General features: G+C 33.9%; 1 protein-coding gene across 1 annotated transcript in view; it reads left to right on the forward strand.

Moving 5' to 3' along the window:
- Positions 1-1074: 1074 nt before the first annotated feature.
- Positions 1075-15000, forward strand: part of LOC137628416 (sodium-coupled monocarboxylate transporter 1-like) — a 45163-nt gene continuing 31237 nt past the window's right edge. The window contains exons 1-2 of the mRNA XM_068359568.1: positions 1075-1276; positions 14057-14267. Coding sequence (XP_068215669.1) covers positions 14057-14267 — 211 coding nt within the window. The 5' untranslated portion in view covers positions 1075-1276. The remainder of the gene's footprint in view (positions 1277-14056; positions 14268-15000) is intronic.

Below are 15000 nucleotides of genomic sequence, written 5' to 3' on the forward strand. Positions count from 1 at the left end.
TGTTCTACCGATCCCTTCTCCGCTTCTTTTCTCCAACACACAAGTAGAGATAAACACACAAACTAACTGCAAAGATAAGTAAATGGTCTAGGTATTCAAAACGGCCCCAAGATGGTCTTCTGCGTCCCTTATTCTTTAATTTTTCTTCATTTTTTATTTGTGGTTCTTTTAGCTCATGTTACTCCATTTTTCAAAACTAAATTTCAACATCAAAAATTTGCTTTAGTTATCCTGACATATTCATCATTATGGTGTAACTCGTTTGACCCTTAATAAACAAAACAAAAACAAAAATAACTGTCATCCAAGTCAATAACTTTTTTTACACAAACACGGCTTTCAATGAATTCTGGCTTGGCATTTACTTGAACACTATTTTCAGACAGTTTGTTAACAAACTAATTCTTTGCAATATCTTTACATCAGTTTAAAAATTTTAACTTTGACCAGTTATTTACATAAGCAAGCACTGAACCCTGGGAATTTTACATTGGGCTATGAAAATGTACGTGTTTTGTTATTGATGTAGGATATGTAAAAACAAGATACATTCTTAATTTATTGGAAATGAGAGTTCGAGAGTGACAAACATCACATCAATCTTTGTTCCACATTTATAGAATTGTTTTCAAGGATTAATCTATATACATTAAGATTAAGACAAATAATTTGTCGATAAAGAGACTGATAATTGATAGCCGTTTAGTTGAATAAAACGGAAGGGCATATTATACGTAACATGTCAATCAGAATGCATAATAAATGTAACAACAATATAGTTAAACTATTTTTCATCATAGCTTTAGTGGAAGTAAAAGGATAAGGGTTTAGAATATACACGAGCGAAAGAGAACAGAGAGAAAGAAAAGTAAGAAACATAAGGTACATTTCCTTTTCATACATTTATCATTTTGGCTGATTTACCCTTTTCATTCAGTTTCTAACGATAATGATGATAATCACAAATTTCTGTGATTTGGCATTAAGATCACATCCAATATCATAACTCCTCCCAAGGTCTTGGCTCCTCCTCCTCACCTTCAAACCAGTCAATTTCGAGGCAGCTGTGTTCGCCTAATCCTCTTTTGGGCACTTCAGCTGGGCCAAAGAGGTTCCGGTAGCTTTAGTTGGTGCTGACCTCTTATCTTCTTCATTTCTCCCAAGATCTCAGATTTTTGGGATTCTTCCATGAATCAGTTTTTGACAGAAGACTCGAATGACATAGATTTTTCTAAGTTGGTGAGACAGTACGGCTAAAAAACTTTTTTTTATAAAGGTAAGGATTAGAAACATTAATTTTACTACTTCTACTGTGATAACATATACATGCTTTAATGTTGTTTGAATTGTGATATTTGTATCTATCTATCTATCTATCGATATATATATATATATATATATATATATATATATATATATATATATCTATATATATATGTGTGTGTATATCTATATATATATATATATATATATATATATATATATATATATATATAATATTTCTTTACTTTTGCTCCTGTCTGCACTTGCTTTATATCCTTCTACTTTACCGCTCTTCTACTTCTTCATATTCAATATAAATAATGATCGGGAACGTTAACTTTCATACACATACGCACACACACATACATACATACATATACATATATGTATATATATATATATATATATATATATGTATACATACATATATATATATATATATATATATATATATATATATATATATATATATATTGAATGTTTTCATTTGAGTGTGCTGTACTACCCTCCAGTGATAGTTGGGGAGGCAATAAATGAATTTGCACTTCATATGTATTTCCAAGATGGTAAAAAATCATAGGATATAAAGAAATATATATTTTTATCACTGAGAATAGTGACCTCCAGTAATTCCAGGAATAGTAGAAGGGCCTGATCCTTTTATAAGCATCATGCTGTGTTCACTCTCCTTCTTTCATAAGAGGAGATTGGTCATTGAAAATTCAACTCGGGCTGCATCGCTTCCTTAAAGGTTAAAGGTGTCTGGTTTCAGTTCCAGTTTCATCAGAATAGATACTCACCAGAACGTCAGCCGGGAAAGCGCCCCCCGGCCCTGTGGTGCCCAACCACAGCAGTGGCCTCCCCAGTAAATAGCTTGAACTCACGGGCCCAGGCGGGGATCGATCTGCTGCCATGCGAATGCTAGGCAAATACGTTATCACTGTACTAGCCAGGAGGCTACGTATTCCTTGTTCTTAACAGATTGTATATTTCTCCTAATTGCTTTATTTATTCATAGTCGTGTTATGATTGTTTTGGTATGTCTTCATCCCATGCATGGTTAATAACTAGTAGGTTGATGTGATTAAGAATTAAATCTAAACGACCTACTTCCGTTCTTTGTATGTGTACACTTCGTGTCTCAAAAAACCTTCGCATTTCTTTCCTTATTATTACCGGAAAAATATTTTAAAGTAAAGTAGAAAACACAGAGAAAATTGTAATACCAGAGAAATGTTTCTTTAAAAACGTATGATTTATGATCGTATAAAACTTTAATCCATGAAGTCATTCAAAATGGCCAAGACCTTGGTCCTCGTTCTTATAAAGTCTCATATTCATTACTTGGAATTGCATCAAGAAGATTGAAGACTGAATTTTGTTATTGCCTGTAATGAAATTGACTATAGTTATAACAGAGAGGGTAATAATTAATATACTGTAGATGATTCCGGTTTGATTTTCCATACTGAAGCTGTTAAGGATCGTAATTTTGTAATTACATACCCAAGTATCGTCGTCACATTGACATTTGAGTATGTGTATGTCTAATAATCAGATATATCTACTTTTCGCTTTAAGTACTCAGCCGTAAGCCGAGTTCAAGCAATGGATTTTAGAACATGAAAATCAATAGAATATTTACAGTATAGGATAGAGTGTCGGTGAAAATGGGAAAAAAAGGAGACATGATTGATTGCAAGAATTACAGAGGCAAAACACTTACGTCAGTTGTTATGAAAATATATAGTATGCTTATTCTAAAGAGACTTAAGAGGAAGATTGATCAAAAGATGAGAGATGAACAAGCAGGATTTAGAAAAGGTAGAAGTTGCACTGACCAAATATTCATTTTGAGACATGTTGTAAAGCAATGCGTAGAATATAGAAATCCACTTTTGATGGAATTTGTGGACTATGAAAAAGCCTTTGATAGTAAATATGTAAATTTGATTAAGTCTGTTCATGAGCATAGCAAGTGCAAGGTTAATGTTAATAGAGTCTTATCAAATGAATTTCCAGTGAACAGTGGAGTACTCTAAGGGAATGTGTTGTCACCTATGCTGTTTATCCTCCTCTTGGATTTTGTAATGCGTAAAACAGTCGGAGATGGTAGAGAGAGATTGGACTGAATTGGTGATAGGAATTTGGCAGACCTAGAGTATGCTGATGATGCAGTCCTTATTAGCAGAACGCCACAGGATTTACAATGCTTGCTTATCACAATGCATGAAATATCACACGAGGTTAGGCTGAAGATAAATAGAAGAAAGACAAAGATGATGAGAACGGAGTATGCAATGGAAGATGAAATATCATTGGAAGGAGAAAGGAATAATGAGGTAGAATCTTTTAAGTATTTAGGAACTATGATCTCCAATACAGGGTCTTTAAAATTAGAGTTTAGTGAAAGATTGAAAAAAGCAAATCAGACAATGGCTAGGTTAAGTAAAATATGAAAATCAAATCGCCTGATATTACATATTAAAATCAGACTATATATCAGCTCAGTGAGATCGGTGTTACTCTATGGACACAAGTCATGGTATGACAATGAAAAAATCTCCAATAGATTTAGTAGATTTGGGAACAAAGCCCTCAAAAGGATATAAGGAGTTAAATGGCAGGGCAAGATTAGAAATGAAACTATAAGAGAGATTACTTGAGTGGCATATGTGGATGAGACCATGATGTGGGGTAGATGGAGATGGTTTGGGCATGCTCTTCGCACTCCCCAAGAGAGATCAGTTCACCAAACGTTCAGCTGGGCTCCACAAGGCACTAGGAGAGTTGGAAGACCCAGACCTATATGGCTGAGGAATATGAAGCATGAAGTAGGAGATGATGAATAGAGAATTATTGAATTGAAAGCTCAAGATAAAGACGACTGGCGAAATCTAACCGAGGCCCTTTGCGTCAATAGGCGTAGGAGGAGATGATGATGATATTTATAAATCCATTCTGAGTTGGGATACCTTTACCTGGTGAAAGGATTTGTGTATTGCCATGATCAGCAAAGCTTTACTAGTCAAGGTCACCCAGACTAGCTTGTATCTGTGAGCGATGAGACTAAAGTTTCCCCGCATCACCAATCGGTAGTAGCCAGTGTGGTGATGAAACGGCCAAGCCCAGGCATGACAAAAGATATGTCTGAGGCCTTTGTCCTGCAGCGGATTAGAAACGGCTGCATTTGTTGTTGCTGTTGTTTGTATTTACATACATTTGGTTATAACTTTCCACGGTTTGCTGCACTTAGCGGAAGCTAAGTTTAAGCAACGGATTTAGCTATTTAGAAAAAGCGAGGTAGTGTCAGTTGTTCTCCATGCAAAACATGCCAATTGGCTGGAATTGTTTAGGGAGTAAATACACAGGAAATCCTGAAATTGGAATGATTACACTGATAAAGTGAGTACATGCAATTGCCAGCTGAAGAATTTACATGCGAAGGTCGGTGAGGGCTGCTTTGCTCCTCTCCGTCTCTTAGTATATAATTGTTTTGCTATCTCAAATCTATTGAAGCTACGCAAAGATTAATAAATCAAGTGAGTGTCTAAATCATTCTATATCACCCTCACGGTACAGTGTTTTTCTCTCTTACTTGCATTGCATTTTGTACTTAAAGTTGCTAGTTTTGTTTAGCTCTGATTTTATTCCATTTTTTTCTTCCCTCGTATTGTTCTCAAATCTTACAGTTGTAGAACAGCCATACCCTTATTCATAATTGGGTCCTTTGGCTAGATAGTATTATAGTGGATCCCTCTCTGATTACGGCTCATTTTTCGTTTGGCTACACATACACCGAATAGTCTGGCTTATTCTCTCCACATTCTCCTGTCCTCATGCACCTGACTATTCCACTATAATTATTCTGTGGCTACTTTCCTCTTGGTAAGGGTAGGAGAGACTCTTTAGCTATGGTAAGCTGCTCTTCTAGAAGAAGGACACTCTGAAATTAAACCATTGTTCTCTAGTCTTGGGTAGTGCCATAGCCTCTGTACCATGGTCTTCTACTGCCTTGGGATAGAATCATCTTGCTTGAGGGTACACTCTGGCACACTATTCTATCTTATTTCTTTTCCTCTCTTGTTTTTATTTTATTTTTTATAGTTATATATGAAAGCTCTATTTTAATGTTGTTGTTGATCTTAAAAACATTTTATTCTAATTGTTCATTACTTCTCTCGTAGTTTATTTATTTCTTGGTATCGTTTCCTCACTATGCTATTTTTCCCTGCTGGACCCCTTGGGCTCATAGTATCCTGCTTTTCCAACTAGGGTTGTAGCTTAACTAATAATAATAATAATAATAATAATAATAATAATAATAATAATAATAATAATAATAATAATAATAACGAGCAAAACCCTTTGTTGACATAAGACCAGCTTAAACTGATTTAAGAATACTTCACCAAAAGAATAGAAAAAAAGAAGTTTGGTTACCTTTAGACTCATGATTAATATTATATAATACACCATTATAAAAATAAACAAAAGTAAAATTTCGATAAATCAGGACCCAAACCTCTGTTTATTTACTAAAACGTACCATATTATACAATAGGCGGATCTTATATCAAGTCCTACTTGATAGTGTTACGCAAGATAGCATCAACTCGGTGGATCCTGCCGCTTATTCGAAGACATGTCCTCAATGAGACGATTAATTTCAAGGTTATACTTGGTTCGTTGCCCCAAGATGTCTCTGAAATTGAGTACACTTTTCAAGAATTATCATGAGGACTTTTGTTCCTTAGTGAATGCAGTGATTAGGTTGGTTATATTTATGATTTAACATAGTTAGCGTAATTAGCATCACATGAAGATTGTATTATAGTTTTTTTTTCTTTTCCAAAATCTTTATTACAGTTTTTCATTTAAGATTGTGTACTAGTTTATGTTTTTAGGTAATTATTCTCCAATTTCACTGTTTAGAAGAGAATCCAAATTTACGGCTAATTAAATAAGATAAAGGTTAATAACTTCATTTTATTCTAAATAAAGAGTCATCATCATCTCTACCTACGCCTATTGACGCAAAGGGCATCGGTTAGATTTCGCCTGTCGTTTCTATCTTGAGATTTTAATTAAATACTTCTCCATTCATCATCTCCTGCTTCATGCTTTATAGTCCTCAGCCATGTAGGCCTGGGTCTTTCAACTCTTCTAGTGCCTTGTGGAGTACAGCTAAACGTTTGGTGAGCTAATCTCTTTTGGGGAGTGCAAAGAGCATGCCCATCACCATGATCTCATCCCCATATGGTACTCGAGTAATCTCTCTTATAGTTTCATTTCTAATCCTGTCCTACCATTTAACTCCTAATATCCTTCTGAGGGCTTTGTTCTCAAATCTACTAAATCTGTTGGAGATTGTTTCAGTGTCATACCATGACTCATGTCCATACAGTAACAAAGATCTCACTAAACTGACATATAGCCTAATTTTTATACACAATTTCAGCTTTACTATGAGCGATCATACAAAAGTCTTCCACCATCACCAATCCGCAGTTGACCAGCGTCGTGATGAAAACTGGTCAAACCCCAGACATGAATATATATATATATATATATATATATATATATATATATATATATATATATATATATATATGTATATATATATATGTATATATATATATATATGGTAGTCCACATAACGAAAATTGAAAGATGTGTATATGTAGAAATGCTCTACAGTTTCATCCGCCACTGGACCTCTTCTTGGAGCATTTTTTTTATAATAAACGCTCCAAGAAGAGGTCCAGTGGCGGACGAAACTGTAGAGCATTTTTACATATACACATCTTTCAATTTTCCTTATGTGGACTAACATATATTAAGTTATATTCGTGCTAAGGAAGAATACAGTACACCTGTAATATATATATATATATATATATATATATATATATAGAGAGAGAGAGAGAGAGAGAGAGAGAGAGAGAGAGAGAGAGAGAGAGAGTAATAATAATAAAGACGAGAGAGAGAGAGAGAGAGAGAGAGAAGAGAGAGAGAGAGAGAGAGAGAGAGAGAGAGAGAGAGAGAGAGAGAGAGAGAGAGAGAGAGAGTAATAATAAGGACGTCACACAATTGATTGCTTTGTGACTAAAGTCCTCCATATTTTACATTTAATTTACATCGGGTAAAGGTAACGAAATGAAAACTACAAATTCCATAAGAAGAGACGTTTTATTTAATTTGTATAAATTCGGGCCGGCTGTGTTGTTTGTTCTTTCAAGTATCATCTCTCTCTCTCTCTCTCTCTCTCTCTCTCTCTCTCTCTCTCTCTCTCTCTCTCTCTCTCTCTCTCTCTCTCTCTCGTGCAATAGCATTAGGCACGAGTGATACATGAAAATGGCCTGACACAACAAAATTGCTGGAATATCCATGTTATGGCTTTAGCCTTTCGTTGCTTTCCTCGAAGTGATCTAATTCTCAGATGTCTCATGACCTTGATCCAATTGTACCATCATTTTCTCGGAAGATGTGCCACCATGTGTTTGTTTATATATATATATATATATATATATATATATATGTATATATATATATATATATATATATATATATATATATATATACATATATATATATATATATATATATATATATATATATATATATATATATATATATATATATATACGTGGATAAAAACTAGGGTGTTTTGTAGGGAGTTCATTCCCACAGAAATTATCAAATGTTTCTCTCTTGTAGATTTTTTTTTTCACCATTAGTATAAATTGTTCGATTTATGACATATTTGTTTTTGATCTTGTTAATAGTTTGTATATGACATGCCTGTTTTGACGTTGTTACTTTTTTTAGAATGATTTATTGTTAATTTGTTCTCTTCATTTATTTATTTCCTTATTTCCTTTCCTCACTGGGCTATTTTTCCCTGTTGGAGCCCCTGGGCTTATAGCATCTTGCTTTTCCAACTAGGGTTGTAGCTTGGATAGTAATAATAATAATAATAATTGGGGATTTCAGTTATGTATGTAATTGGTTGGAAGAATACAATTGACTTTGTGGTATTGAAGATGTTTTTAAAAAGTGGTGATCTATTAGTCTATTTTCATAACTTTTAGGGATTCACAAATACCTATTGGAAAGATGAGTTCGTATACCATGCTGGTAATATATTCTTTCTCTTTACAATCGGCGTCAGTGATCTTGATAGGTGTGACACCAGATAACTTGTAATTAAACAACCTTTCTCTCTTTTGGTGGGTGGTAGACTATTGTTCATCATTGCAAGATTGATGAAGTTTCTGAAGATAGCTTCACAAGAGTTACAAGAAAATATCTCTCTCAAACTGTATCTGTTTCTTCCTTCAAAGAATTATTACAAGGTATTCTATGATTGACTGAATTTTTTTGGGCATCAAATATTGTTATTGGTAGTCTATGTATCAAATTAATATCCTTTTCTGTGAGCGCATGTTTATTTTTTCTTCTTTTTTTCATGTTATTTATTTCTGACGTCAGCTAACATTGAAATTTAGTCTAGTTCCTTATTGACCGAATTCCATGCACTGTAGTGGATGGATGCCCAATTTGCCGATGTAGACTTGACTAAACATTTGTAGTCCAGTGTACCCTCGTCTAGTTTTTAAGCCTCTTTTGACATATCAGTCTTTCTATATACCAAGGTTATAAACTAGTCTTGTTCTCTGCACAAATTGTAAGGAAAGGTGGGGGTAAATATACGAGTATAACCTCATCTCTATGGAGAAGCCAAGGGTAGATCTTTCACTGAAGAGACAAAATTCAGAAGCTCCTGCTCACTACTACTGATGATGAGTGGCAATATTACAATTTCACCGGGCGTAAGTGGGAAGTTTGGTGTACCTAAAAAGAACCTTTCTACTTATAACAGACTACGGTGTGGGAGGGGAGGATATCCCGTTGCCACACCATATATGTGGTAGAAAAGCCCCCATTTGTCCGCCCAAAAAATAAATAAATAAATAAAAAATAAAATAAGTGTCGTAGCAGAAGACTTTTTCTTGAAGTTAAGCCCCAATAATGTTAAAAGAAGCAACATCTTACCCTGAATCACGTCGATAATCTTAGCGAAAAGAAGTTCGTGAGGTAGACTTCTTTGCCTAATAATGAGTGCATTGGAGATTTAGAGGCTCGTAGTCTTCAGGAGGTCAATGAACGTAGCCTATTGTCTGGAAAATAACGTATTTGTAATTTGTCAAGTGTCTTGGCGACTAGATGCTGTATTTGAGCGATCTCACTGAACCGATATATAGTCTGATTTTTATATGTAATTTCAGGCGATTTGATTTCCAAAATTTACTTAACCTAGCCATTTCTAATTTGCTTTTTTTCAATATTTCACTAAACTCCAATTCTCAAGGCCCTGTATTGGAGATCATAGTTGCTAGATACCTAAATGATTCTACCTCAGTAATCCTTTCTCCTTCCAATGATATTTCATCTTCCATTTCATACTCTGTTTTCGTCATTCTGTCTTTCTTCTATTTATCTTGAAGTGCGACGTAGGAGATGATGAATGGATAAATATTGAATTAAAAGCTTAAGATAGAGACGACTCACGAAATTTAACCGAAACGGTTTACGCCAATAAGCGTAGGAGATGATGATAATGATGAGGATTTGAGCGATGATATCTAAGGATAAGGGACCTTTTTGCGTTATGCCACAAAGGGATGAATCACATATGAATTTTGTGAAAGGAGCTCTGTGGTTAATTTGATCACGCTCTATCACAATACCGAAATATAGATAAATGGCTATTCATGTTATTACATTGAAAGAGAAATAGAGTCATTACAAGCAACTTTTTGAATGGGATGGCAGTGTTCATCTTCGTAATTGTTGTAGATTGCCTGGCCCTAGCGGTCAAGCATTCTCATGCAGCCTATACTACCCAAAAAAAAAAAAAAAAAAGTCATATCATGCCTGTTAACTGTAATCGTTTTTTTTTTCTCTTGAATTATTATGGAATATTGACACAATTTGTTTATAAAGTGCCTTTCAAATGTACGATTAAATTTTTTTTTTGAGAAATAGAATTGTTTAATGGTAGAAGACATTAACAACAGGTTGATTAATTCAGAAATACGACTGATATTCATTAATAAATCCAGAGCCAAAAAATGAAATATAACGTTTGTGTAGTATTTTACGAAAACAATCGGCGATCTCTACTAACTGCTTAATCATCCCAGATAAATTATCATGGATATTCTACATTCTGTTTACGAATTAAAATCATATTATAAACTGAGATTAATTCTGGATTTAACCCTCGGGTGTGCAAAAGCAAAATCTCATCAGTCAATATAAATACAAGAAAAATAGGCTGTGAAACATCCCCCATAGTGTATCTAACGCTGTGCTTTTATTAGCAGTTAATAGTTCGGTGTTTTGCTGTTGACAATGCAGAACATGTTAGTCAATGAATTAATGCGGGAAGAATATACTCATCCTTATGCTTTAACACACTCGAGGAGCTATTCTTCCTTTTTCGTGATCATCATGACTGTCTGAAGTTGAAAGTGGTGCGTCAGACTTGACATGGCCATTGTTGCTAACATTGTTTGTCCTTTCTGGTTTTTACTAGTTTTATTATCTAATGCTCAAGAGTTGCACCTTTTTTTTTTTCTTTTATAATCAGTTCGTCATTATACCTAATAGCAAAATTTTAAATATTCGAACAGTTAGATTTCAGTTACTCGATGTTTTACTTACATTAGTGAAATGTCAAGTAGATCTAGAGAAAGTGAAATGGTAGGTCAACCTGGATAAAGTTATATGACAAGTTGATCTGGAGAAAGTATATGACAGATTAACCTGGAGAAAATGAAATGGCAAGTCAAAGCCTACCTAGAGAGAGGGAAATGACAAGTCTAAGCCTACCTAGAGAAAGTAAAATGGCAAGTCTAAGCCTACCTAGAGAAAGGGAAATTGCAAGTTGATCTGGAGAGAGTAAAATGGCAAGTTGGTTTGAAGAAAGGAATGGCAAGTTGACCAAGAGGAAGTGAAATGGAAAGTTGACCAAGAGGGAGTGAAAGGGCAAGTCGACATGGAGAAAGTGACATGGCAAGTTGACTTGTAGAAAGTGAAATGGCAAGTCGACCTGGGCAAAGTGAAATGGCAAGTTGGCTCGAAGAAAGGTAAATGGCAAGTTTGCCTAGAGGAAGTGAAATGGCAAGTCGACGTGGAGAAAGTGAGATGGTAAGTTGACTTGTAGAAAGTTAAATGGCAAGTCGACCTGGAGAAATTGAATGGCAAGTCGGCTTGAAGAAAGGGATATGGCAAGTTAGCCTAGAGGAACTGAAATGGCAAGCTGGCTTGAAGAAAGGGAAATGGCTACTCGACATGGAGAAAGTGAAATGGCAAGTCGACATGTAGAAAGTGAAATGGCAAATTGACCTGGAGAAACATCTCAATCAAGAATAATTTAAACAAAATAAGCTTTCTGTAGATATTTATCAACATAAATATCAATTATAATGAAATTTCAGTAAAATTTGGTAGCTTATCACTCCTCTGGTAGCTCTTCGCCAGCATCCCTGCATCGTAATTTTTGACAATGAAACAATATTCAACAGATTTGAGATTTGAGAACAAAGCCCCCAGAAGGATATTGGAAACTAAATAGCAGGACAGGATTAGAAATGAACCTATAAGAAAGATTACTCGAGTGCCATATGTGGATGAGATCATGGTGAGGGGTAGATAGAGATGGTTTGGGCATGCTCTTCGCACTCCTCAAGAGAGATTACTTCACCAAACTTTCAGCTGAGCTCCACAAGACACTAGAAGGGTTGAAAGACCCAGGCTTACATGGCTGAGGAATATGAAGCGTGAAGTAGCAGATGATGAATGGAGAAGTATTGATTTAAAATCTCAAGATATAGACGACAGGCGAAATCTAACCGAGGCTCTTTGCGTCAATAGGCGTAGGAGATGATGAAAATTTGTTTCACTGAATTTCGGGGTCAGTTGCTTTGATCACTAGTTTTATGTAACTACGATGTGCACACACAGATATATATATATATATATATATATATATATATATATATATATATATATATATATATATGTGTGTGTGTGTGTGTGTGTGTGTGTGTGTGTGTGTGTGTATTTATATATATATATATATATATATAAATATATATATATATATATATATATATATGTGTGTGTGTGTGTGTGTATATATATATATATATTTATACACATATATATATATATATATATATATATACAGTATAAAAAACACTCATAATTTCCAAAGATCCCAAAAGCAAGCACCCTTTGTACACGCTTTTCTCAAGGGAAAAAGCGACCTTTGTATTTATAATAGGCTACTGCTTTAATTTAACATTTATATTTATGATTTATATTTGTTTTACTTTCAACGCTAAGCACGCAATTAACTAACCTTAAAACATTTCAGAAAGTCAACTAAGAGCGCGGTGCTGTACGTAAAGATCTTAAATTTGCGCTTCGTTTACAAGAGAAAGTTTCGCATTACTAAAGATACATGAAATAGAATATAATTAGTTGAAATCTTGAATATGTGACTGAACAGAAATTAAGAAAAAAATAATAATGTTTGGAGACAATGAATTGTAGAATGCATAGAAACATTAAATGAATTTATAGATAATGAGATAGAGTCTGATAGACGAAGGAAAAGAACACAGCAAAGGAATTATAACTCCAGCCTAACAAGCTATTGTACCAATCGTGTGTCACACGATCGTACATTGTTCATTTTGTGCTTGTATCTTCGCTCTCCCCTCGCACTTAAAAGAACCTGAAAAAAAAACATGTCTGTTTTTCTCAATGGTAACGGTGTTGATTTTGAACATGAAAATTCTTGTTGCCTTGAACTTTTGTATATAAAGGAGTGTTCTATAATAAACTAACTCAGTTGCTTTCATCCTTTCTCTGAGTCACAACCTTCTCTCGGCCCGTCACAATATTCTAGCTTTTATTTTCTTTGTCTCTATGGTAGGATGTAGAGATGTCTTCCAATTAAATTCACGCTAGATATGTTACACGACGGAATCTGTCTCTTCAAAGAAATTAAATCTTCTGGTTTAAAGGTTTATAAAAATGGTTATAATGGTTAAAGTTTATTAAGGTTTGCGAAGACAGAAGTAGCTGTTTGAAGGTTTATATGGATATAGATTGAATAGTATTGTTTCATAGTTTATATATGACTGATCTATTTTTATTTGTTAGTTGTTGCTGATCTTAGAATATTATATATTTTATTTATTACTTATTTATATAGTTTATTTGCTATTCCCTTATTTTCTTTCCTCACTGGGCTATTTTCCCTGTTGGAGCACTTGAGCTTGTAGCGTTGTGCTTCAGGGTTGTAGTTCGACTAGTAATAATAATAATAATAATAATAATAATAATAATAATAATAATAATAATAATAATAATAATAATGGTCGGATTTATAATGGTGTATCGATTACAGCAGGCGGAACGATGGGGTATACCCAAAGTTAGGTATTTTGGAAACAGTATAAATGTTGCTACATGTTTCTCGTCTCCCACCTTTCCCTCGTTGTTTAATTTCATAAACTACTAAATCATTTGTAAAATTAAAATTTAAGTTATTTGGCAATTATAAAAATGTAGTATTGCAAGCTATTGTTTTTATTGTCATTTTTGTGAATAATTATATAAGTTAAATCTGATATTTTTTGCCAACTAACGAAGAGGGACCAAATGTGTCTTCTCATCTTTTCCTCATATTTGAAATATCACCGTATTCCAGATGGCAGGATCTGAGGAATTAGCTGGATTTGGAGCTCTGGACTACGCTGTCTTCTGCCTGATGCTGTGTGTCAGCGCTGGCATTGGCATCTTCTTTGGCATCAGAGGCAACAAGAACAATGAGGAGTTCCTGATGGGCGGTAGAAGCATGTCTGTCGTGCCCGTGTCCATATCTCTACTTTCGTCATTTATTTCGGCCATTTCAATTCTTGGTAAGTTATTGATAAATGTAGATTTATCGTCTAACTTATTTTAATTGTTCATTACTTCTCTCATAGTTTATCTATTTCCCTGTTTTCTTTCTTCATTGGGTTATCTTTCCCTGTTGGAGCCCTTGGGCTTATGTCATCCTGCTTTTCCAAGGGTTGTAGCTTAGCTAGTAATGATGACAATGATAATATAAACAATGATATCGACGCAAATTTACATGAAAGTATCCAATCGGCTAATGCCATATATATAATATATATATATATATATATATATATATATATATATATATATATATATATACATATATAGATGTATACATACATATATATATATATATATATATATATATATATATATACATATATATATATATATATATAATATATATATATATATATATATATATATATATATATAATTTATATAGTAAGTCGTTTCTTTTCATTATATTTTTTTGCTGTTAATTTCATCATGGAGTTGATGATTATCATTTTACTTATAAACCTGTCTACTTTAGGCGATTTCTGTTAGCAGAAGATTACCATAGCTTTTGATATTTTTCCCGTAGTTCTATTACGGTATATCAATTCTCGATCCTTGCTATTCGACAGTTTTGGTTCCATTTTCCATTTTCATTTTTGGGGAACTGCTAAGTGACTTGTAAGCAATTCGAAATGATTGCCTATTATAATTCACATCAGAGACAAGAATGATTTGTTCATCATAACACAG

The sequence above is a fragment of the Palaemon carinicauda genome, chromosome 36 (assembly GCF_036898095.1).
Source record: "Palaemon carinicauda isolate YSFRI2023 chromosome 36, ASM3689809v2, whole genome shotgun sequence".
Lineage (NCBI taxonomy): Eukaryota > Metazoa > Arthropoda > Malacostraca > Decapoda > Palaemonidae > Palaemon > Palaemon carinicauda.